At 41.0% G+C, this 25,569-nt stretch overlaps 1 protein-coding gene across 2 annotated transcripts in view; it reads left to right on the top strand.

The window, feature by feature from the left end:
- LOC126267159 (glutamate receptor 1-like) overlaps positions 1-25,569 on the top strand; it is a 1,368,697-nt gene that overhangs the window by 1,142,328 nt on the left and 200,800 nt on the right. For both annotated transcript variants that reach the window (XM_049972106.1, XM_049972105.1), the window contains exon 11: positions 5,859-5,979. In XM_049972106.1, the coding sequence (XP_049828063.1) occupies positions 5,859-5,979 (121 nt within the window). The remainder of the gene's footprint in view (positions 1-5,858; positions 5,980-25,569) is intronic.

The raw sequence follows: 25,569 nt of genomic DNA, 5'->3' as shown, positions 1-25,569 counted from the left end.
GTCAGGTTTTGAGTTATCGCTTGGCTTTTGCACTCAGGCGACAAGCAATATCAGAATCAAAAGTGTCCCTTGGCCACATTCCATAAAACGCTGCGGGGCGATTTGTAATTTAACAAACGACATATGTGCAAATGAACGTGATAAAGAACTACGTGTTACCAAAATTGTTTCATGAGTAGGCCGCGCGGTCTAGGGGTCTTGTCACGGTTCGCGCGGCTTCCCCCGACGGAGGTTCGAATCCTCCGTCGGACATAAGTTAGATTTAGTAGTGTGTAAGCTTAGGGACCGAAGACCTCAGCAGTTTGGTTCCGTAACACCTTACCCCAAATTGTTTCATGAATAGATTCGGTCATAGATTATTAGATCCCAACCATGGGGAAATGGAAAGAAAGGAGCTAGATTTTTAATATCCTATTAACACCGCCGTCATACAAACAGTGCGTCATTTGGAATGTGACAGGTGTGGTGATCAACCGAGTCGTTTTCAAATGGATCTTACGGACAATCAGCGTAAGAGATATGTAAAACTACAGAAAATCAACGTACTGCGTTGCATTGCTCGGTGCGTACAAAACATGAACTGCGTGTACTATGGCCTCACTAGTATTTAGATACACTATAGCCAAGAGGACGAGCTTCTCCCGCCATTTTTACCGTTGATGTGAATCAGATAGCATCGAGAGCTGTTGTAATTCGTGAAGCCAGCAGTTTTGTGGCACACCTTGTCTTCGTAGTTTGGCAGTGGATAATGCTGCATTACGTGAAAAAAAAAAAAAAAAAAAAAAAAAAAAAAAACTGTCCACCTCCCTCCACGATAATAAAGAAAATCCAGAAGACTGATTTCCGTTAACTGACACTTCCAAGTGCGAATAACACGTCATCATGTTCACTACAGATTTTCTTCTTTAATCTTTCTGAAACGTCGAAGTGACTAAATAGTGTACAGACGGTGCCAAATGATTGCCTCATGTACTTCATTTTGATTTATAAATCATTATATATTTTTCTTACGGGACATGTACATCGTACCTATTGCTTCCTCCAGTTAAATCCAGCAGACTATTAGAAATGGGTTAAGTAAAGATAAATCACTTTTCACACTTGTGCTTAGTAATACTCGGTTTGCGGACATGAGTTTCATGAAGATGATGTCGATTTGTGGCTGACTTGGGACAAGAGCTTTTCAAAACGAAAGCTGTCGGCGACTATAGTAATACAAAACTCGTGTTCCATCTCGGCACTGACGCCACTTAGCTACTAGAAAGACTCCATTAGTCTTCCACACTGTGCATAGAATTTGGCGAAATACTGCAAATGTGGTAAATACCGCGACCAGATTCTATTTCCTTTTTGATATTCATGACGGTTGACAAGAACATTTCGCTTTTCTTCCATTGAGCAACATTAAAAGTGATTTTCCATTTGGAGAACTTCATTTAGAACCACTTCATTCATGAAATATGAAACGGAATACACTACCACAAGTATCTAGGGACCTGTTAGTGGACAACTGTAAGCCTCTGATACTTTAAATAACCAAACTTCCATGTATAAGACAGTTTCAAATTTGTAGTTACTTGACAAATGAGGTACTCTGTTAAATTTTTAAAATTAAACATGTAAGCGAGAAAAATTGGTAATGTTTTGAAATTAAGGAAGTCGCTACGTACTCTCATTGCAAAATACTCTCTCAGTATAGTCTGGATAATTTGTTCTTCGTCAAGTTAAAGTTAATTTTACGGGCATTTAGTGATTATGACGTCATATCTCCTGAATTATGAGTCTTCCATCACATGCTTTTACAGCAACATTCAGTGGTATATGTGGGTATTGTGTACAAAACGGGTAGCAAATACAGTTAGTAGTAAAGAAGAAATAAATTAAGACACCATACCTGATGCGGCATGTTGAAAGCGTTAATAGAGAAACTGTTAAGCGGAAATCCAATGAAAACTTCTAAGATGGAAAGAAACTAAATGAAATGTTTATTATTTTAAAATTAATCAGATTGATTACATCATGATTAGGCAGATAATCTGAAATCCAATATTGGATTGTAAGGCGTACCAAGGGGTAGATATAGACTCTGATCACAGTTTGGTAGGAAGAGTAAGTTAAAGTTGCAGGAACTAGTCAGGAAGAACTGATGCGCAAAAAAGTGGGATAAGGAAGTACGAAGGAAGGAAGAGAGTTTTTTGAGGCTATCAGATACTGCTATAATGAATAACTCAGTCGGCAGCTTGCTTGAAGAGGAATGGAGGTCTCTAAAAAGTGCAGTCACAGAAGTTGGAGAGGAAAACGTAAGTACAAGGAAGATAACTGTGGAGAAACCATGAGTAGCAGAAGAAATACTTCTGTACATCGATGGAAGAAGGAAATACAAAAACGTTCAAGGAAATTCAGGAATACAGGTAATTTAGCATTGAAATAATAGGAAGTGCAAGGACTCTAAGGTGAAATGGGCCCATGAGAAATGTGAAGAAATAGAAAAAGGAATGATTGTCGGAAGGACTGACTCAGCATACAGAAGAAGAAAAACAATCTTAGTTGAATTTAAAGGCAAGGGTGGTAACATTTAGAGTGAAACGGGAATTTCACTGTTAATTTCGGAGGAGAGAGAGGATAGATGAAAAGAGAATATTAAAGGTCTCTGTGGGGGAAAAGATTTGCCTGATGTGAAAGAAGAAGAAGCAGGAGTCGATATAGAAGTGTCAGAGAATCCTTAGTAGAGCTCTGGAAGACTTAAAATCAAATAAGGCGGAAGAAATACATAACATTCCATCTTCATTTCTAAAATCACGGGGGGAAGTGGCAACAAAAACATTATTATAGTTGATGTATAGATTGTATGGGACTGAGTATTAGCAGAGCATGATGGGAGTTTCATGTATGTGGTATTTCATGTTTGACATGCTGATGTTCCTTGCCACCTTTTATTGTAAAATGACGCAGCATCACTACGTGGCTTGCAAGAACGTGAAGCTCATGAACTTCTCTTAATATGTCCCAAGATCCGATGATGCCAGCACAGATCTGTCAAAACCGGTAATCAATAAAAAGACTTACAAGCGATCTTGACGAAGCAGATTTTTTAAGATTATTGACTTACTTTTTGTCTGTCCTCATTTAATCGATATCACTCCACAAGTATGAAAAATATACGGTGTGGCAGCACTTACACCCGCTCATTAGTCAGTAAGATTTAAAATACGTTTAGTTTGAAAGTTAAAACATATAAGAAATACTTTTAGATTTTCTCAGAATATTTTATGACAACTATTAGTCTATAAGTATATAAGTACCAGGTGATCAAAAAGTGAGTATAAATTTGAAAACTGAATAAATCACGGAATAATGTAGATAGAAAGGTTCAAATTGACACACATGCTTGGAATGACATGAGGTTTTATTAGAACCAAAAAAAATACAAACGTTCAAAAAATGTCCGGCAGATGGCGCTTCATCTGATCAGAATAGCAATAATTAGCATAACAAAGTAAGACAAAGCAATGTTCTTTACAGGAAATGCTTAATATGTCCACCATCATTCATCAAAAATAGCTGTAGTCGAGGAATAATGTTGTGAACAGCACTGTAAATCATGCCCGGAGTTATGGTGAGGCATTGGCGTCGGATGTTGTCTTTCAGCATCCCTAGAGATGTCGGGCGATCACGATACTCTTGCGACTTCAGGTACCCCCAAAGCCAATAATCGCACGGACTGAGGTCTGGGGACCTGGGAGGTCAAGCATGACTTAAGTGGCGGCTGAGCATACGATCATCACCAAACGACGCGCGCAAGAGATCTTTCACGCGTCTAGCAATACTTTGTTGTTGTTTTTTTTTGTTCTATTAAAACCCCATGTCACTCCAAGCATGTGTGTAAATTTTTACCTCTCTATCTCCATTATTCTGTGGTTTATTAAGTTTTCTAATTTATACTGACTTTTTGATCACCCGGTATATTGCTGACGGTGATAAAAGAGGCACATATCATGAGCCTGATTGGGAGTAGGGATGGACGAATTATGTATTACTTTGATTGGAGAAAGAAGAGGGCTATAGGTGAGGGTGGCTGTTATGGGAGACTGTTTTGGAAAAGTTGTGATGGAAATGATAGAGATGATGTAAATGATGGGAAAGATGAATCAAGAACAAATTGTTTGGAGGGAGAATAGAGGGGAGGATTTGTATTACGGATAGGAAGAGTGGTATTCAGTTAAAGCAGGGAGGATTCTGAGGACGGATGGGTAAGTTGGCGAAATCTTCAGTACGATAGGAGTGGGCAATGTGCGAGTGTAAGGCTTGCCGAGTGAGCTGGTAGATGTTACGCAGAGTACACGTTTTTTATTTTAATTAAAAATAAGGTACTTTTCGGTTTTATAATCTGTTTTACAAGTCTACACATTACAGTAGAGTGTTTGGCTGAGTTCTAGGTTATACGGTGCCTTTCTTCACTTATCAGACACGTGTAATTATAGCAATAAGTAATACTTTTATAAAGCAATATTATGTGCATGGAAACTTTGTATAATACTATAGCTAATACGGCTGTTGCATAGATGCTATTGTGCAGTATATTCAATAGGTACATGTCAAAATTACGTAAACTAAATTTTGTTATCTGTAACGGCTAATTTTATAAGTAAACAACTGTACTCATTTAAATCATGTTTTACAATTTGGACGTTGGTAATTGACAGAGTGTCTGCCTTTTTATGAATATAAACGGTGAAAAATAAATAAATAATATCAATAAAATTTGAAGATAACTTCCTCCGCACTGGCGTCACCTGTCCGCCAGAACTTAAAACTTTGTATAAATTTTTGAGCCAGGAAGTAATTTCACGCCGTGGTTAGGCATAGCTTCATAACAATGACACTGAAATTTATTTTCCAAGTGGGAAGTTTCTGGTGCGTTAACGATTGTTAATATTTCTTAACTTTCACTTTTTCATCTTTTTGCAATAATAAACTCCTGTCCCTCGTTATGTTCGTTTGATTTTAATTGCTGATTTATGATGAAGGAAGCAGCCAAAAGGGTGTAATAAATAAAATTTATTAAGGGATCTAGACAGTTTTATTCACTAAATATTTACAAAGATAGCGGACACATACAGCAAATTTACTTCCTTTATCAACAAGGCTACGTAGGTTGGCTATCAGTGATAACACAGTCGGGCAGTTCATATCAGTTTTGTGGGAAGTACAGGAAAACCGGAACTCATTAACATATTAGAGGCTAGGGGAAAAACCATAAATGGGTACTTCATTTCAGTTGGGGTATTTATTGAATTTCAATGATGAAACGTGTGTATAAAGTCCGCCATGTCAAAGTACAGTATTATAAACTGTATGTACTTGAGTATTTTGTCTTATTTAAACTAAATGACGCAGTTTTCAGTTGCTGTCGAAGTTAGTGATGTTCACGTAGGTTCTTCATCGTCCAAGAGAATTTTCGAGGGGGGTGCAGACTGTGTGCAAATTAGGAGGACAAGAATACGTAGGGAGTGACAGTCAGGCGTTGTTGAAAATAAAGACATTCTAGTTATCTGGTCACTAGAGCCTGTTGCATTGTCAAATGTTAATCTAATTTACTCCAAACAATATAAAGAAAAGATAGAGTTCTGCTTAGCGTAAAGGTGTCTGCAATTCAACATCTGGAATTCAACGTATCATCTATTCGGTAAGTAGCAATCTATAAATTCCTTATACTTTTAATATTCTTACCTGGAGTTTGCATTGTCTAATCTAACCTAACGGATTCTTGTAAATGACTGTACATTAGTCAAGATGGTGATAGGCCACTGGCGTGTCGGTTACCACCGCAGACTCTGAGCAGTGTTCCGTGTTGACAGGAGGAGCCGTACATCATGATGCGGAAGGCGATGCCGGGCGAGACGCTCAGGGGCAACGAGCGCTTCGAGGGCTACTGCAAGGACCTGGCCGACCTCATCGCGCGCAGGATCGGCATCAACTGTGAGTGCTCGCCATCCACTCTGCGGCCACAACTGTCTTCCAAGCATATCTCATTCAAAGAGGCTCAGCCGGCCTAGGTGGCCGAGAGGTTCTAGACGCTACAGTCTGGAACCGCTCGACCACTACGGTCGCAGGTTCGAATCCTGCCTCGGGCATGGATGTGTGTGATGTCCTTAGGTTAGTTAGGTTTCAGTAGTTCTAAGTTCTAGGAGACTCATGACCTCAGATGTTAAGTCCCATAGTGTTCAGATCCATTTGAACCATTTGAGCCAAAGAGGCTCAATCTACAGTGAGAATTTCTTCCGGTCACTGTGTCCCTTTCCAGTCTCTCAACAAATGGAATGATCATATAAAGGTGATCGTCGGTAAAGCAGATGCCAGACTGAGATTCATCGGAAGAATCCTAAGGAAATGCAATCCGACAACAAAGGAAGTAGGTTACAGTACGCTTGTTCGCCCAATGCTTGAATACTGCTCAGCAGTGTGGGATCCGCACCAGGTACGGTTGATAGAAGAGATAGAGAAGATCCAACGGAGAGCAGCGCGCTTCGTTACAGGATCATTTAGTAATTGCGAAAGCGTTACGGAGATGATAGATAAACTCCAGTGGAAGACTCTGCAGGAGAGACGCTCAGTAGCTCGGTACGGGCTTTTTTTAAAGTTTCGAGAACATACCTTCACCGAAGAGTCAAGCAGTATATTGCTCCCTCCTACGTATATCTCGCGAAGAGACCATGAGGATAAAATCAGAGAGATTAGATCCCACACAGAAGCATACCGACAATCCTTCTTTCCACGTACAATACGAGACTGGAATAGAAGGGAGAACCGATAGAGGTACTCAGGGTACGCTCCGCCACACACCGTCAGGTGGCTTGCGGAGTATGGATGTAGATGTAGATGTAGAAAAGTAGGAGCAATAACAACATTGAATTTTCAGACATGATTAAATAATGAAAGCAGGAAATTTAAATATGTCTTGTTCCTAAATTACCTGAACCTGAACTGTCCAGTGACTTTTTTTTGTACTGCACACACACACACACACACACACACATATATATATATATATATTATACGTGGAGGTACGACCACATTCATTCACAACGAAGTTATCTTAGTGCAGATGTCTGTGACGACTACTAGAACATGTGCTATCATCAACAACTGAAAGTAACGTCGCATCGACAACAGGAATAGTAGTCAGTCTTCCCACCATATTTAGCCTGTATGTCGAGGAGGACTCGAATCTGAAACCCTATCCTTTCGTGAGGAATTCTTTCACCCACTAGGACACCCAGTCGCATCTCACGATCCGTTCTCCCAGTATTACTAGTAATGAGAACAACCGAATGGAAACAATGGATTCATTCGGTTTTTTGTAACCCGCCTGGAAGGCGGCGCGTGGGTCTGCTCCTGCAATTTGGAGGGTAGGCCGAATGTAGGAAGCTAGGAGGAGCAGGTGAGGTAGAAATACGTCGGTACTGCAAGTAAAATAAAAGATGGTTACTCTAGGTAAGACAAGTAATAAAATATGGTTACATAACTTTGGCTATGATGAGCACGTCGGTGCGAAGTCGGATGTATCAAAGCTAACAGAAGCTACACAGGCAAAATCTGTAGTGGCTCGCCCACTACGAAAATGATACAATGTTGCTTGGTCGTCTGCTCGGAATCAAGTGGGCTGCATCTGGAACGGCGCTCGTAGAACTGCACCGTGGGCTAGAGGGCGCTGTCGTCGGTGCGGATCGTCTGCTCTAGTAGTGCCAACCTAAGAACTTGAACCTACGCCGTGGCATCGTAGCTATCGATACCACACGGTTGTTGGAAAACAATCGACTTATTCGGTTGTATTTTTACGTATCGGTTGAACTATTCATTCATTCTTTTGAGGGAAACTAATTTGTGGGAGCAACCGAATGAAAATAATCGATTCAGTCGGTTGGATTACTCATTCACTCTTTGGAGTGAAACCAGGATCTAACAGCAAGCGAATGAAAACAACAGTTCTGTTAGTCAGATTACTCATTCTTTCTTTTGAATGAAACCAGTCTGTGGGAAAACCGAATGAAAACAATCAAATCAACTGGTTGTTGTTTGCTATTCATTTATCTTTTCGAGTGAAAGCAGTCTGTTGGAGCAACCGAATGAAAACATTCAACAGTGTTTTAGCTTCAGATATTGATAGCATTATTCTTTCTTTCTTTTCAAGTGTCAGTTGAATCAAGTATTCATTCTTCCAGCCGAAAGCATTTTTAAGCGTTTTAACAGACTCAGTTCTCCATTTATTCTTCTGAGTGAAACCAGCCTGCAGTACTTTTATCAGTTAAATTTATGTCGCCAGAGGACAACCCTACCGTCTTGGATAAGTGACGACATATTGTGTATCTCAGTTGCTATGCCAATTATAATAATTATTCATAATAATAATTATTCATGTCCATTCAATAATGTACTGAATGGGGTGATTTTTCTTTTCGTTATTTAAAACTGATTCATATACTGTTGAGGATTCCATTGTTCCAGGTGACATGGAGCGTAACTAACCAAGCTGACGTATTGCTGAAATAGGCCTGCCATCACAAACATTGCCGACCCCACACAAAATCTTCGAAAACCCCGAACATCTGGATCAAATCGGATTATTTTCCCCTATTCACACAGTCTGTAGACGATACGTTGACCGATGGTCACGATGTACCGCCGGGGAGCTGGGACATGAGAGGGGGAATCTTTCCTCGTTTGCTGTCGATGCCAGCAGGTGCGCGTCTCCTACCTATCAGTAGATATATATTACACACTAGAGGAGGACAAGGAGATTAGTGTTTAACGTCCCGTCGACAACGAGGTCATTAGAGACGGAGCGCAAGCTCGGGTGACGGAAGGATGGGGAAGGAAATCGGCCGTGCCCTTTCAAAGGAACCATCCCAGCATTTGCCTGAAGCGATTTAGGGAAATCACGGAAAACCTAAATCAGGATGGCCGGAGACGGGATTGTACCGTCGTCCTCCCGAATGCGAGTCCAGTGTGCTAACCACTGCACCACCTCGCTCGGTTACACACTAGAGTAACTCGGATTTTTGAAAGCGCGTTATAGAGACGTTTACGCTCAAACGTTGTGCTCATCTGCAGTAAGCTATATGAACGTAAAGGAAGTCAGTTCTAACGCAGCTCAGTGAGTATAAGGCAAATGACGTTTACAATATCCAGCTATCTGGCAGGTGGAGCAGTGTCGAAGCAATGGCGAATACAGATAAACCTCAAGGAGGCGCTAAAGATATCTTGAGCGACCTTTCCTTGTACAATAATAAAAAATAATCAAGCCACATTTGGCGAATGGTTCCTATTTATAACGCTTCGTATCGAAGGTGCTCTCCACAAGAAAACAGTCGAATATTCGTGAATTTTCGCGAACAAATGCCAAACAGAATAACGTATCGAGATTACTAGAATGGCCGAGGCTTCCCTCGTAGGAATGTGTTAGCTATCTATGCCCCAGACAGAAAAGTATAAAATACGATGACGCGGACGAGCGTGCTAAATAGGAAAGTACAACTACTTGACAACCCGATTCAGTCGAGTCGACTGACGAAAGAAACGAACGAATAGCGTGCACGATGACTGGTGGGGATGGCGTGGGTGACAGGGGGGGGGGGATACGCGCGCCCCGCGACGCTCCCCCGCTACCACCCATATGTATCTGCCACTGCGTCGAGGTGCATGCGATCGCCGATTGGTTCAAATGGTTCAAATGGCTCTAAGCACTATGGGACTCAACATCTGACGTCATACGTCCCCTAGAACTTAGAACTACTTAAACCTAACTAACCTAAGGACATCATACACGTCCATGCCGAGGCAGGATTTGAACCTGCGACCATAACGATAGCGCGGTTCCAGACTGAAGCGCCTAGAACCGCTCGTCCATACCGGCCGGCGATCGCCGATTGCCGGTGACTTCTGATTGCCTCCATAATGAATTACAGAAAATGCAGGGTGCTCCTAGAGAATCTTTACAACTCTGATGACACGTATTTCAGAAATGAGGAGAGATAGAAATGTGCCGTTTGAGGAATTCTTTTCATACACACCTACGGTTCTAGTAACCGCTTAAGAGATTTCATTGCGTCCAGGTGAGCATATTTTCTGTTCCCAAATTCTGGGCACATTACAAAATTCTGATATTGCAAAAGCAAGTCTTACATAAATCTAATAAATGTAAACTATCGCTTTCATTTGTTACAAAAGTACGTAAATTTATTTTTTATTAGTGTCTCTTAAGATGAAGGAGTGCGAGCAGATATACAGTATGTATCAGTGGTGTAAATTTTCTTCAACGTGTCTGTATACTGTAACAACATATGAAAACATTCAACTCAAGTTTCATCTTAACTCACTCTACTCACTAATATTGCCTTCGTAGATCCTACAATAAACTGTGATTTCTCACTGCTCCACACTTTACTTCTTTGGGAAAATACCCTTTCAGTACCAGCATACATACACATGTGAAAAGCTCATTTAATTCTGGATAACTCGTTTCATAATTGTTAAATCCGGGACAAATTGCTATCCCGAATTACTTTAAAAAAATTCGAGACAGAGCTAGAAAAATCGTGTTCGTCGGAAAAGGAAAAGGAGGAGGACGAGAGGATGGTCACCTTAAACGTGTGCGCCATCTTTAACACGCACGATATCTGAGCCATATTCCAGTTCCATGTCCAGTCTAGCATGTCCTCATTAATGTGTGCTGTTGCTCCTCTGACGAGAGCTGACAGTTCCTGCGGATGCCGCCTAAGGATAGAAGTGTAACGGGGTTTCGCAGGATCTGTATTTCAGGTTTGGTCTGTACCAACCATTCCACAGAGTTCCAATTTCTGGGGGCTGGCCAGTCAATAAGTAGCGTGGGAAAATTAGGAAAAAAAAACAGCTTTAGGTGTGTGTGAATATTATGCCGCGAAGTAGAATACTTATTCTCATTTCTGAAATTTCTGACCTCGTTTTAGCTACAGTTTTCATCCCGTTTTATACCAAATGTGTGATAATGTTCACAAATTAAAAATAGTTTGAATCTAGCTAGTAAATACTTATTCGTCAATTTATTTGTGTCAGAGGTAATATCTTTTACATAAAATTACATCACCGGGTACATACCTACAAGGGGATGGAACAAAGATTGGGTTTAACGCCTCTTTGATATTGAAGTTATTAAAGACGGAGCACAAGCTCGGAATGTGTCAAAGACAGGTAAAGACATCGCTCCGTGTCCTTTTCAAAGGAATCTTCCGAGCATTTGCCTGCAGCAATAGGAAAATCACGGTAAACCTAAATCTGGATAGACCAATTTACTAATCGCTGCACCCTGTCGCTCTGTCCCGTGCATTCTATGCTGTTTACATCTCATAATCTGTGGAAAGTAGTTTGTGTAATATTTCATGGGTATGAATAAATAATACTCAGGTTCGTTCATTGGTACTCAACTTTGGAAGTTAAGCCTATCGCAAAGCAATATTGTAAACAATCCGTAACAGTGTAACCAAATTCGTACACGCGTAGCAAACTGTCGTCAGTAATACTGCAGATACGCCGCTGATACCTTTCCCCCATCCTGACAATTAGCTTGTAAATTTTGAAAGTGCATTACTGCATATAACAAGTAAAGGTTCTGCAGGAAAACGTTCACCAGAACACATCGTAAACTGTTGTGATTAAAGCGACGCACCGCTGAACATTTAATCCAACCCCTAAAAAGACTGTTTCTACCCCCAATGATTACGTGTCTGGCATTTTCTGTTAGGTAGTGCCTATGTCTAAAGAAGATTGACTGAGATCGCAGATACGGAACACAAGTGCACACTTCAGTCACATGCAAAATATATACATACAAGTGAACACTTAAACAGATAAAATAGGCACAAATATTATTTGTCTAAATGCTGCTGTCATAAAAAATAATTTTGATTACTGTATTCTAATGAAGGTGGATATATGGGGACAGCACAGTTTTGATATACGAAAATGTCTTTCACAAAAGTAGTAAATATGATGCTTGTTGGCTTATCACTGTTAGCATCTGTGATCTCTTAGTATTCAAAATAACCTCGTTTGGAAACATTGTTTATTAAGCTGTACGATCAACAAACAAGGAACTGATCCTGGCTGAATAACGTTTATATCAGCACCAAGGAATGAGTGATGGCTTAGCGTTACATAATGTGCCTGTAAACGGTTTGAAATTCAAGTCGTTGTTAACGGAGTATAAACGTCACTATTGATTCAAGAGTACTATCTGCTATAACCTGTATTTACATTATTAAGAGAGTAAAATGATATAATCCTTATCGCCAGTGTCTTCAAAATATTTTTAGCTAAGCTATGGCTTTGAAACAACCACTAATTAAGAAAATAACTAATAGGAAACAATTGCCGGTAATTTCCAAGAATGATTGCCCTTCGAAGTTGGAGGGCCACAAACGATACATATCGGATGTGCGATAGGAGATCGATTATGGAAGTCTTGTGGCGCGCTTTATGAGTATATTTCAAGTTGTCACTGCAGCAACGACAAAAGTAAAGCGTTAGAGAAGCACTTCTAAATTCAGAGGAGATGAGTTACCTTAGTCGACGTCGGTGTTATCGTCTTGTGACAGTCCGCGCGATGTGTAAGCTACAGGGGCGATTGCTTTTTTCCCGTACCCAGGGTAAACTCTGCCAATATCGCGCAGGAATATCGGCAGAGTGTCGCATGCGTCGACTTTCCCCGGCAAACGCAAGTTGTGAAAGTATAGGTACTGGACCAAGTACAGTTCGTCCCTCTGTCCTGAGCACCATTCTCTTTTTATGGTAGATTTGACAGACTTTCACAGCCGCTCTATATTCTGAGTATCGACAGTGACGTCATCCGAAGAGATGAACTCCACAGAGTGGTTCACGAATCGTTGTCGAACCCTTCAGCTTTGAGTGTCCAGTACGACTAAAACCCGTCTGTGATGGCTTCTGTTCCAGGCGGTATGAAATGTTTTATGAGACCCACTAAAGTCACCTTGACTCGGGACAATACCCTCACAACGAAACACTTGCGGGATTCCCTTTCTCTCCCACCGAAAACCTAAATATGATCTCCGTCACTTTTATAAGGTCGTCCTCTTTGATTCTTTCGTCTAGCAATTTGAGATTCGTCTACTTCTACTGTTTTATTCGGTCCACCAATTTGCACACTGTCATTTGTCACTATCACGTAGCACACTTATTGTCAAAACCCGAAGTAGTCACATACGGTATTTGCCGATAACTCAGTTTCTGATGCTGTGGCTTGTAACGTGTAATCTCGAATCCAGCACGACACAAGAATTACGCTCGTCTGAATCGATAATTTGGAGGGCTGGAACCACGTATTTCTCCTGATGCTGGTTTTCTTTTCGCAAAGTCCGCAATGAAATTGCAACGTAATTTCAGTGTCCACACTCTTCTTACGAAGTTTCACAGACTTCGCAGCACTACGGTCAACACAGTCCCTCCTTTCCTCGTCCGGCAGAAGTCCATATTTCTGGCAAAAAGTCAAACAATTTGTCTATGCTGGATAAGCATGGAATTAGAGTTTTCCATGTGAGGCATTCCGCAGAAGAAACGTGAGAAGCAGCAGACATTACACTCCCTATCAAGAGAAACCGTGTCGATTTCCCATTAGAATCACAAACAATTACGGCGGGAATGTAATGTACACGAACTGAAGAAACAAAACAAAACTGATAAAAATGACGATCACAAATAATTGATCATAACGAGCGACACGAGACTTCCACAATCGATTTACTATCGCACGTTCGATAAGTATCGTATGGAGCCCTCCAACTTCAATAGGCAGTCATACTTGCAAATTACCATATTGCCTTCAGCATAAACCGATCTGTCAACTCGCGTTGTTATGGGAGAACCAAGTAAAGTGTTGGCATTTGAAACAGCATTTTACAGTACAGAATATAATTTCAATTTAGAAGAGAACTGCTGGAATGTAAATCGAAAACTGAGTAGAAACTGTGTAACGCAATTTAATAATATTTATCGAAGAGAGTTCGGACTGACATCCCGCAGCAACATGTCAATTAACAGTCGACAATGTGATTGTAGAGAAGTGTGTGCTGCAACGTCTTACCTGAGACGCATGCTGTAGTATCTCTGGTGCTGGCGCTCCGTTATCGCGTTGATCGCTAGGAAATCAAATTTCATCATAATAAACTTTCCCTGTTTCTGTAGACGTAACGGAACGGAGCTAGTCCGGTTAATTTAACTTCAAGAACATTAATTTTCAGAAGCAGCAGTGTACGGCTGGTCGAATGTCAACCCTGTTGCGCAGACCGCCCATTTGTTAGCACATCACCAAAATTAATCTCTTCAGAAACACGGCTCTCATGTAAACTGTGATACTTCATACCCTACCAGACAATACGCAGTTTATTGCCGCTAATGACAACCATCCATTTTGTTCGTGGTATTGAACTTCACCCACAGTTGCCGCTCCACATAAGGCACCATCGCTCCTCAACTGTCTCTTCGTAACATCGCTCACAGTTGTTAACTTTCCTAAGGGGCCGAAGCTCCTAAAATTACAATGAAATTACATACATATACAGAAATAAAATTACACAATAAATAATAATATTTATTTTACATAACACATTACATTACATTTGTACACACGAAGACATTACCTTCCAGATAAATAACGTTAACAGAGAGAAGAAGAAAAATACAGAGGTAAAAAAGAGAACTCGAATCGATTAGTAATACAAGATGTACAGTACAAAAAACATATGTCGAATAGGGCCGTTACCGTCTTATGAGTAGTTCGACCATTGGTGACAGTGATTTTAAGAAATCTACGTGAGAAAATTTTGAAAAGCAGTAATAATTAGAATGAAATTCTCGCCTTGACCACAAAATAATTATTTTGTTTCTTGTTGTTGTTGTTGTTGTTGTCTTCAGTCCTGAGACTGGTTTGATGCAGCTCTCCATGCTACTCTATCCTGTGCAAGCTGCTTCATCTCCCAGTACCTACTGCAACCTACATCCTTCTGAATCTGCTTAGTGTACTCATCTCTCGGTCTCCCTCTACGATTTTTACCCTCCACACTGCCCTCCAATGCTAAATTTGTGATCCCTTGATGCCTCAAAACATGTCCTACCAACCGATCCCTTCTTCTAGTCAAGTTGTGCCACAAACTTCTCTTCTCCCCAATCCTATTCAATACCTCCTCATTAGTTACGTGATCTATCCACCTTATCTTCAGTATTCTTCTGTAGCACCACATTTCGAAAGCTTCTATTCTCTTCTTGTCCAAACTAGTTATCGTCCATTCTTTCACTTCCATACATGGCTACACTCCAAACAAATACTTTCAGAAACGACTTCCTGATACATAAATCTATATTCGATGTTAACAAATTTCTCTTCTTCAGAAACGCTTTCCTTGCCATTGCCAGTCTACATTTTATATCCTCTCTACTTCGACCATCATCAGTTATTTTACTTCCTAAATAGCAAAACTCCTTTACTACTTTAAGTGTCTCATTTCCTAATCTAATTCCCTCAGCATCACCCGATTTAATTTGACTACATTCCATTATCCTCGTTTTGCTTTTGTTAATGTTCATCTTATATCCTCCTTTCAAGACACTGTCCATTCTGTTCAACTGCTCTTCCAAGTCCTTTGCCGTCTCTGACAGAATTACAATGTCATCGGCGAACCTCAAAGTTTTTACTTCGTCTCCATGAATTTTAATACCTACTCCAAATTTTTCTTTTGTTTCCTTTACTGCTTGCTCAATATACAGATTGAATAACATCGGGGAGAGGCTACAACCCTGTCTCACTCCTTTCCCAACCACTGCTTCCCTTTCATGCCCCTCGACTCTTATTACTGCCATCTGATTTCTGTACAAATTATAAATAGCCTTTCGCTCCCTGTATTTTACCCCTACCACCTTTAGAATTTGAAAAAGAGTATTCCAGTCAACATTGTCAAAAGCTTTCTCTAAGTCTACAAATGCTAGAAACGTAGGTTTGCCTTTTCTTAATCTTTCTTCTAAGATAAGTCGTAAGGTCAGTATTGCCTCACGTGTTCCAACATTTCGACGGAATCCAAACTGATCCTCCCCGAGGTCTGCATCCACCAGTTTTTCCATTCGTCTGTAAAGAATTCGCGTTAGTATTTTGCAGCCGTGGCTTATTACACTGATAGTTCGGTAATTTTCACATCTGTCAGCACCTGCTTTCTTTGGGATTGGAATTATTATATTCTTCTTGAAGTCTGAGGGTATTTCGCCTGTCTTATACATCTTGCTCACCAGCTGGTAGAGTTTTGTCATGACTGGCTCTCCCAAGGCCGTCAGTAGTTCTAATGGAATGTTGTCTACTCCGGGGGCCTTGTTTCGACTCAGGTCTTTCAGTGCTCTGTCAAACTCTTCACGCAGTATCGTATCTCCCATTTCGTCTTCATCTACATCCTCTTCTATTTCCATAATATTGTCCTCAAGTACATCGCCCTTGTATAAGCCTTCTATATACTCCTTCCACCTTTCTGCCTTCCCTTCTTTGCTTAGAACTGGGCTGCCATATGAGCTCTTGATATTCATACACGTGGTTCTCTTCTCTCCAAAGGTCTCTTTAATTTTCCTGTAGGCAGTATCTATCTTACCCCTAGTGAGATAAGCTTCTACATCCTTACATTTGTCCTCTAGCCATCCCTGTTTAGCCATTTTGCACTTCCTGTCGATCTCATTTTTGAGACGTTTGTATTCCTTTTTGCCTGCTTCATTTACTGCATTTTTATATTTTCTCCTTTCATCAATTAAATTCAATATTTCTTCTGTTACCCAAGGATTTCTAGCAGCCCTCGTCTTTGTACCTACTTTATCCTCTGCTGCCTTCACTACTACATCCCTCAGAGCTACCCATTCTTCTTCTACTGTATTTCTTTCCCCTATTCCTGTCAATTGTTCCCTTATGCTCTCTCTGAAACTCTGTACAACCTCTGGTTCTTTCAGTTTATCCAGGTCCCATCTCCTTAATTTCTCACATTTTTGCAGTTTCTTCAGTTTTAATCTACAGGTCATAACCAATAGATTGTGGTCAGAGTCCACATCTGCCCCTGGAAATGTCTTACAACTTAAAACCTGGTTCCTAAATCTCTGTCTTACCATTATATAATATATCTGATACCTTTTAGTATCTCCAGGGTTCTTCCACGTATACAACCTTCTTTCATGATTCTTAAACCAAGTGTTAGCTATGATTAAGTTGTGCTCTGTGCAAAATTCTACTAGGCGGCTTCCTCTTTCATTTCTTAGCCCCAATCCATATTCACCTACTATGTTTCCTTCTCTCCCTTTTCCTACACTCGAATTCCAGTCACCCATTACTATTAAATTTTCGTCTCCCTTCACTATCTGAATAATTTCTTTTATTTCATCGTACATTTCTTCAATTTCTTCATCATCTGCAGAGCTAGTTGGCATATAAACTTGTACTACTGTAGTAGATGTGGGCTTCGTATCTATCTTGGCCACAATAATGCGTTCACTATGCTGTTTGTAGTAGCTTACCCGCATTCCTATTTTCCTATTCATTATTAAACCTACTCCTGCATTACCCCTATCTGATTTTGTGTTTATAACCCTGTAGTCACCTGACCAGAAGTCTTGTTCCTCCTGCCACCGAACCTCACTAATTCCCACTATATCTAACTTTAACCTATCCATTTCCCTTTTTAAATTTTCTAACCTACCTGCCCGATTAAGGGATCTGACATTCCACGCTCCGATCCGTAGAATGCCAGTTTTCTTTCTCCTGATAACGACATCCTCGTGAGTAGTCCCCGCCCGGAGATCCGAATGGGGGACTATTTTACCTCCGGAATATTTTACCCAAGAGGATGCCATCATCATTTAATCATACAGTAAAGCTGCATGTCCTCAGGAAAAATTACGGCTGTAGTTTCCCCTTGCTTTCAGCCGTTCGCAGTACCAGCACAGCAAGGCCGTTTTGGTTAATGTTGCAAGGCCAGACCAGTCAATCATCCAGACTGTTGCCCCTGCAACTACTGAAAAGGCTGCTGCCCCTCTTCAGGAACCACACGTTTGTCTGGCCTCTCAACAGATACCCCTCCGTTGTGGTTGTACCTACGGTACGGCCATCTGTATCGCTGAGGCACGCAAGCCTCCCCACCAACGGCAAGGTCCATGGTTCATGGGGGGAGGATTTTGTTTCTTCCTTCTGCATTTTAGCATTTTGTCGTTGTCAAAGAAATAGAACACTGCTGACACTAAATGTCGTGTACAACTTAACAACTTATTCTTGATAAGCATAAGTCAACTAGCACTTATGCTTAATAAGATTAAGTTGGACCCGCTACTTTGTATCAATGGTGTTCTGTTCCTCTTACAGTGGTGAAATAGCAAACGCGCAAAGAAGAAACAAAATAAATATTTTGTGGTCAAGACGAGAGTTTCATTATAAGTGCATAACATAAAGCTTTCTCGCATTATGTATCTGGCAGTAATTACTCTCCACTCAATTTACAATCGCTTGTACTCTCTATATGTACTTGTAGAATGGCAGCTATAACTTAAACTTTATCTTTCCTTTTCTTCTGCCTTCAATGTCAGTCTCTTGTGTTAGAGGAATACGTTAGCGTTCAAGTGGGCGTTTTATAACTTACTCAGCAAATGTGATACTGCTAACGTTGTGGTGTATGGCACAAAAAATCGGCTGGAAGCCGTAAAGTGAAGTGTTGTATCAGCTGATGGTCTAACGGTTAATAAGTGTTCGCAACTCATTTAGACTTGTGTTTTTTGCGCTTGAAAGCAAATATATCAGCTACTGTGATGGAGAAAGTGGTAGAGATCAGTCTCGATACCATGGCGAAAAGAATGCTACTTGATCACAATACTCGATCTAGGTCGTCGTCTTTAGCTTAGGTATGAACACATTACAATCAGCACCCACCGACCTAGGTGGAGGCTAAGAGGGCACCACTGAGTTTCGTTCGAAAAAGAATGCCACACAGTGTCTCCTATCCGACCGATTAAAAGAGTTGTTAACTTGTATAACAAAAGCATAAGTGCCGAGAAAAGTGATGACTGTAACTGCAAATTTGTCTGCCTGTGGTAGTCTGTCAACTTTTCCGTGATAAAAATTACACGTAAAAAAAATGTAAATCGTATTTTTGGGATAAAAGCTTGAGCCAAACATCCACTTACTCTTAGTCGTCTCGTGCTCTTAAATGATTACATCTGTCAACACCTTAGCCGAGTTATAATTGATATATTGTGTAGAGACAGCGTCAGTGCAAAAACTACTTATTTGTCAAGCGACTGTGCGACTTGCATTTGCGATAGTGTAGGTATCGTCACGTCGGTATTTGCAAGTGTGACTAGAAAAACAGGGTTAACGGGGGTAGGACGTGAAACGTGACGACTTGAGAGCAGGAGAGGCACCACAGGACATTTTGAGTTCCACTGTTTACACTTTTACAAATGAATTCATAAAACTTTGTGACCATGACCAGGAAGGATTCAGGATTCATACTCATAGCAGTGGAAGTTCGAAAAACATAACAAAATAGTTTTTTTAAATGTGAAATTTCATCTTTTTCTCACTATTGGCTGCATTTTTTTGCTATAGCTACACTTTTCTTCTTCGATGAATTTTTCTCAGCATACAAACCATACTTACAGGTGTATGAAACTCTAGAATCTATTTCATTTATAAAAAAATGAATGAGCTGTCATATTTTGATCTTCATCTTTAGAACAATTTCAATATTATAGTTAATTATCTCAATTTTTAATAGATTTTGGAAAATTCTACAAATTTGAATTAAAGAGTGTGTTTAATAAGCAGTGGAAAATTCATGGAAGACTTTCTCTTGGTTATGAAGAAAAGTGTACCTATAGCAACTACTGCAGCCAACAGTAAGTGAAGAAAATGATGAAATTTCACATATAAAATATTTTATTTTGTAACTTTTTGAACGTCCACCACTACGAATGTGAATCCTGAATCCTTCCTGGTGATGCTGACAAATTTTTATGAATTTGTTTATAAAAGTATAGACAGTGGAAGTTAAAATGTTCTGTGGTGCCTGTCCAGCTCCAAGTCGGCACGTTTCACGTCCTACCCCCGTTAAGGAAACTAACTTCATTGAGGAAACTGTCGCAGTCATTCAGTAGTGATAGGGAAACTCAAACACGGGAGCACTCGTCTGAAGTACGAAGTTGTTTCTTATTGTATGTACTTCCACTAATGGCTAAAATGTATCGTCGAGCTCATTGTGGTACCGAATTGACGTATGATCGGCTAGAGTTGGTTTACAGTTGCACCTCAAATAGGCATGAAACTGAACAGATAGAAGAGTGATGTCACGGCTGTAGAAAGCTATTGTAGCGACAGAAGCAGTTGTTGGTGCCATTTAGATATCGTGTAAAACATAGCGTGGAAAGAGGCAGTGTGTGTATACACTCATGTTCAGAAACAGACAGAACACATTGAACGACTAGAGATAGTATGTTCATATTCTCAGAACGTGTTCATTAGTATGTCCTGCAGAAATTAGCATTTGAACCATGTCGGCCTGCGGGTTCTAGGTCAAATCGGTATTGCGGTGCTACACCAACCACAGGTAAAACGTGCCTGGGGCTCTAATTTTCGGTAGAAACCGAAGGTAATCGGCCAGTGTGACTTGCCAAGACGTGCAGGATGCCTCGCAGACGTATGCATGAACCGTACCGTCAAATCAGTGAGTTTGAAATATGATGACGATGATGATATTTGGTATGTGGGGTGCTCAACTGCTCGGTTATCAGCGCCCATACAAAGTCCCAACCATTGTTCAGTCCAATTTCGCCTCTTTCATGAATGATGATGAAATGATGAGGACAACACAAACATCTCGAGGCAGGGGACAAACCTTGACCCCGCCGGGAATCGAACCTGGGACGAGTTTGAAAGACGGCGCATTGTTGCCACGTGAGAAAATGTGTTGCATTCATCAGAAATTGTTGCTCGCGTGGGACGATGCCTTTCGACAGTGTAAACAGTGTCTGCCGAATGGCTCATGAAAGGCCTAGAACATGACGAGATGGGTCAGGTCGCACCAGCCAGCCCATCCTCCGAGAAGATCGACATCTCATCCGAATGGCATTGCAGGACAGATCTGCGTCCTCCTCGGATCTGGCAGAACAGTGGAATAGTGGAATACATCGTGCACGATCAGGGGTCACAGCCCATTGCAGTTTATTACGGCATGGGTTACATGCCAACCTTTGACGAATGTGCAGAAACATGGTGCACGGAACGACGTCACTGGGGACAGGAATGGCATCAAGTAGTGTTTTCGGACAAATCCAGGTTCTGCTTGTTTGAAAAGGATGGCTGCATTTTGGCTCATAGTGGACAGTGGGAGTGTCATCACAGTGACTGCATTTGCACAAGACATACAAAGCCAACTCATTGCTTTATGGTGTGGCGCGGTGCTATTGGGTACAACCACAAATCACATCTGGTGCTTGTTCAGGGCACTGTGACCAGTGAATGGCATTCTGCTACCCGTATCCTTCCCTTTTCTGAATAACGGCCCAGAACCCATTTTTCAGCAAGACAATGTACTATCACATTGTTGGTTGGTTGGTTGGTTGGTTTGGGGAAGGAGACCAGACAGCGTGGTCATCGGTCTCATCGGATTAGGGAAGGATGGGGAAGGAAGTCGGCCGTGCCCTTTCAGAGGAACCATCCCGGCATTTGCCTAGAGTGATTTAGGGAAATCACGGAAAACCTAAATCAGGATGGCCCGACGCAGGATTGAACCGTCGTCCTTTCGAATGCGAGTCCAGTGTCTAACCACTGCGCCACCTCGCTCGGTATATCACATTGTTGCTGCACGAACACATGCTTTCTTGGTGTCACAGGATGTCAGCTTTTTACACTGGCCCGCCAGATCACCAGACGTGTCGCCAATTGAAAATGTGTGGGATATGGTGAAACGACGTGGGCAGCGCTGTGACCCAGTGCTAACCACCAATGATTAACTTTGGAACCTGGTGAATACAACGTGGATGGTTATACCACAGGGCGCCATTCGCGCCTTATACGCGTTGACGCCATCAGGTACGGAACAAGTTGTCAGGGCCCATGGCGGACCCTCTGTCTACTGGACAACACGACAAGTGCTGAACCAATGTGACTGAAATGCCAATCATTTCTGCTGAATATAATAACGTATGTGACCTGTGAATATGAAAGTCCTATATCCAGTCGTTCAAAGTGTTATTTTTTTTTCTGAACATGAGTGTAATTCTGTTGACAAAAAGGAACGAGCTCACACAAATGGCTTCAGATCATGCTAATGCTTCAGGCACCCGTGATTTCGGTAGATTACCCGACAATTGCATCCCATGTCATGTACACTACGTTCAGAAATATATGCCATACCTGACATTTCACTGCCGCAGAAGTCTTTAGGTATGCAGTACATAGAATAACTGACACCAGTAGATTCAAATGGCTCTAAGCACTACGGGACTTAACATCTGAGGTCATCACTCCACTGGAACTTAGAACTACTTAAACCTTACTAACCTAAGCACATCACACACATCCGTGCCCGAGGAATGATTCGAATGTTACACCGTAGCAGCAGCACGGTTCCGGACTGAAGCGTCTAGAACCACTCACCCACAGCGCCCGGCGATACCAGTAGGGGGAGGATGATTTTTTACTGGCAGACCTTACTGTAACCCAGACTTACTATAACATGATAATTTCCACAAAAAGTGAGTTATTATCAGGTGAGCATCATGATCTATGAAGAATCGGCACGGGATATTATCGGAGAAGGATGAGGGAGGACGTGAAGTATTTTGACTTCATCATGTTGACCCTGACGAGAGAGTTCGGCCTTCCCCACATAATGCCCTCATTTCTGAGTGTCTCAAATGCGAGGATATCGCAGGAATGGAGTTATTTACTTCTTTATATTATTTCTATTAGAATATATCTTGGAGACGTCATTTTTAAAAGGTGCAAACACGCCAATCCATTGGGAACCTGCAAAGTCTGTTGATGGACGAATGACCCACATTGCCTTCAGTTCGTTTGACGAATGTGGCGAATGGTGTCCCAAATATATATAGATCATAAATAATTTGGCAAACGTCACAATACTTAACAACTGGAGTTATGTTATTACTGTTCGTATCGGTATAAATATTCTCCCTTTAAATAAAAATTGTTCGACATTTTTCTGCCTTAATAGCATTTAGAGGTGTTTCCCAACAAGCGGGAAAAACCTTTGTTAATGTGAATATTATATTTACATAACAAATACTGAAGTCATGCCTTCTATCAATACTATCACCCTCATTTTTTAAATATGGTAAATATACAGAGAATTTGTTTTCACTTGAGGCAACTAAATATCTCACAGACAAAAAATGTTCTAGGTGAAATGTTACTATTAGTACAGGGGATCTGCTTGTGATATAACTGGCCATCTCTTAAACACCCCTCCTCTTTGGGCGGAGTCACCTTTATATTTTCAAATGGGAACATTCAATTTTTATTTCGCATTCGGATCTACGCCAAAAAGACGTACTGTTTACTCAAATCATTGTTTCCCGTTCGGCACCGTAATCTACAAATGTCAAGTGTACCTATTTCTGCAATTAAGACCCGACGCATTCTATTCTTCTGTTCATTTGCAGTCTAAATGTGAACCTTTGCGTTCTGATGGTTAGTACTGATGTTCAAACGTTACTTAAGTGTTGCAAATGCTATTTTACAATACAAAAAATGTATAAAAATTGACAATTCTGGAAAATAAACTACTTGTAAACTATAAATACGAAATAAATAATCAAATAAACTACTTTCTGCTAGCTCCAGAGTTGAGTGTGGTCGGTGTCAGAACCACTGGAATGCTTAATCCCACCTTGAGAGTGGCTGATTTCATTACGTATTTCCATCCATCCGCTGTAAATCCCGCACTGGCTGCTATGTGGTTAACGGCAGAATGCAAACCACAAACATTGTAATAAGGTAAAAAAATATTGCGTGACTAGGGCCTTCCGTCAAGTAGACCGTTCGCCGAATGCAAGTCTTCCAATTTGCCGTCACTTCGGCGACTTGCGCATCGATGGGGATGAAATGATGAGGACAAGCACCAAGTCCCCAAGCTGAGAAAATCTGCAATCCAGCCGGGAATCGAGCCGGGGCCCTTAGGATTGACATTCTATCGCGCTGACCACTCAGCTACCGGGGGGCAGACATTGTAATAAGGTAAAAGTGAAATGCATGATGACTGGAAGCGAGCACCCCAATGGTAAGAAGCAAGGAACTCGACAATATCAAGCATTCCGCTGGAAACAGAAAACCATTACATCAACATCGCTGCTCCAGAATCACGCTAGGCGTAGTTTCAAATCGGACATTGAAACGGCTAATCATATTGTACTGTACAATCAAATTTGCAAGACTAAAGTGAATTTCGAACCTAAATATCAACCGCGAGAACACAGAGGCTTACATTTACAGCGTAAATGAAATGTAGAATCAAATGCTTCGGTTCTTAATTCCAAAAACAGTCACACCTGATATTTGTCAATGACAGTGCCATCTACCAAGACTCGAAATCAATGGGTTGAGTGAACCGTACGTATTTTTTGGGGTAGAATCCGAGTATGCAGTAAAAATAGGACTGCTCCGATTTGAAAACACAAAGTTGACCTCTCCCACACAGGAGGAGGAGGGATGTTAGGAGGTGACCAAATGTAGCACAGTTACCCCCCCCCCCCCCCCCGCCCTTACTAATATCAGCTTTTCACCTAGAATATTTTTACTAGTACGATGTATCAGTTTCGAGATATTTAGTGGCCTCAAGTTAAGAAAAACACCCAGTATGCCTTCTGTTCATTCATCAACCAAGAATGTGTTGTTATATTCCTTGACATCACTCTCAAATAATCGTCCCTCCCACATATCCATCTGGAATCTGAACACATACGCATCCGAAATGACATCACTGTTCTAAGGTAGGTGCTCTAAATTCCAGGATTTCAGTTTCTCACTTGCATTTGAGGAATGGGGCCGAGCTTTATCGCGAACAACATGATCACCTCTAGAGATTACTACTTTGTTAAAACTCCATTCCCAGTTCCAGTTCCTACTTGAATATTGCATTTACCGGGCACGTCCATTGTTCTGCACAACGCTGATGCTCCAAAATCTGCCTATTAATATGCTAGAAAAGAGCTAAACAGACCTTACCAGTAAAGAAATGCCTCTCATTCTTTTTAACCGAAAAGAATTGCCTCTTCCTTACTTCTGCATAAGAATGCATACACACTTTGCCCACTGCTTGGAGTGGCCACTTTCAGAGTTATATTACAGCAAAAGGATGACAAACATTTCGTAAACATCAATTTGTTTTTATCTGTTGAGGGCCTTTTTTTGCTATGGAGCATATAAGTGAATACATCGCCATCTTCGTTCAGCTACCCTTTGCACAGTACAGTTAATAACTGTCCTTTGACGTACGT

The sequence above is a fragment of the Schistocerca gregaria genome, chromosome 4 (genome assembly GCF_023897955.1).
Source record: "Schistocerca gregaria isolate iqSchGreg1 chromosome 4, iqSchGreg1.2, whole genome shotgun sequence".
Taxonomy (NCBI): domain Eukaryota; kingdom Metazoa; phylum Arthropoda; class Insecta; order Orthoptera; family Acrididae; genus Schistocerca; species Schistocerca gregaria.
The sequence above is the reverse complement of the archived record's forward strand: the minus strand, read 5'-3'. Positions and strand labels throughout refer to the sequence as shown.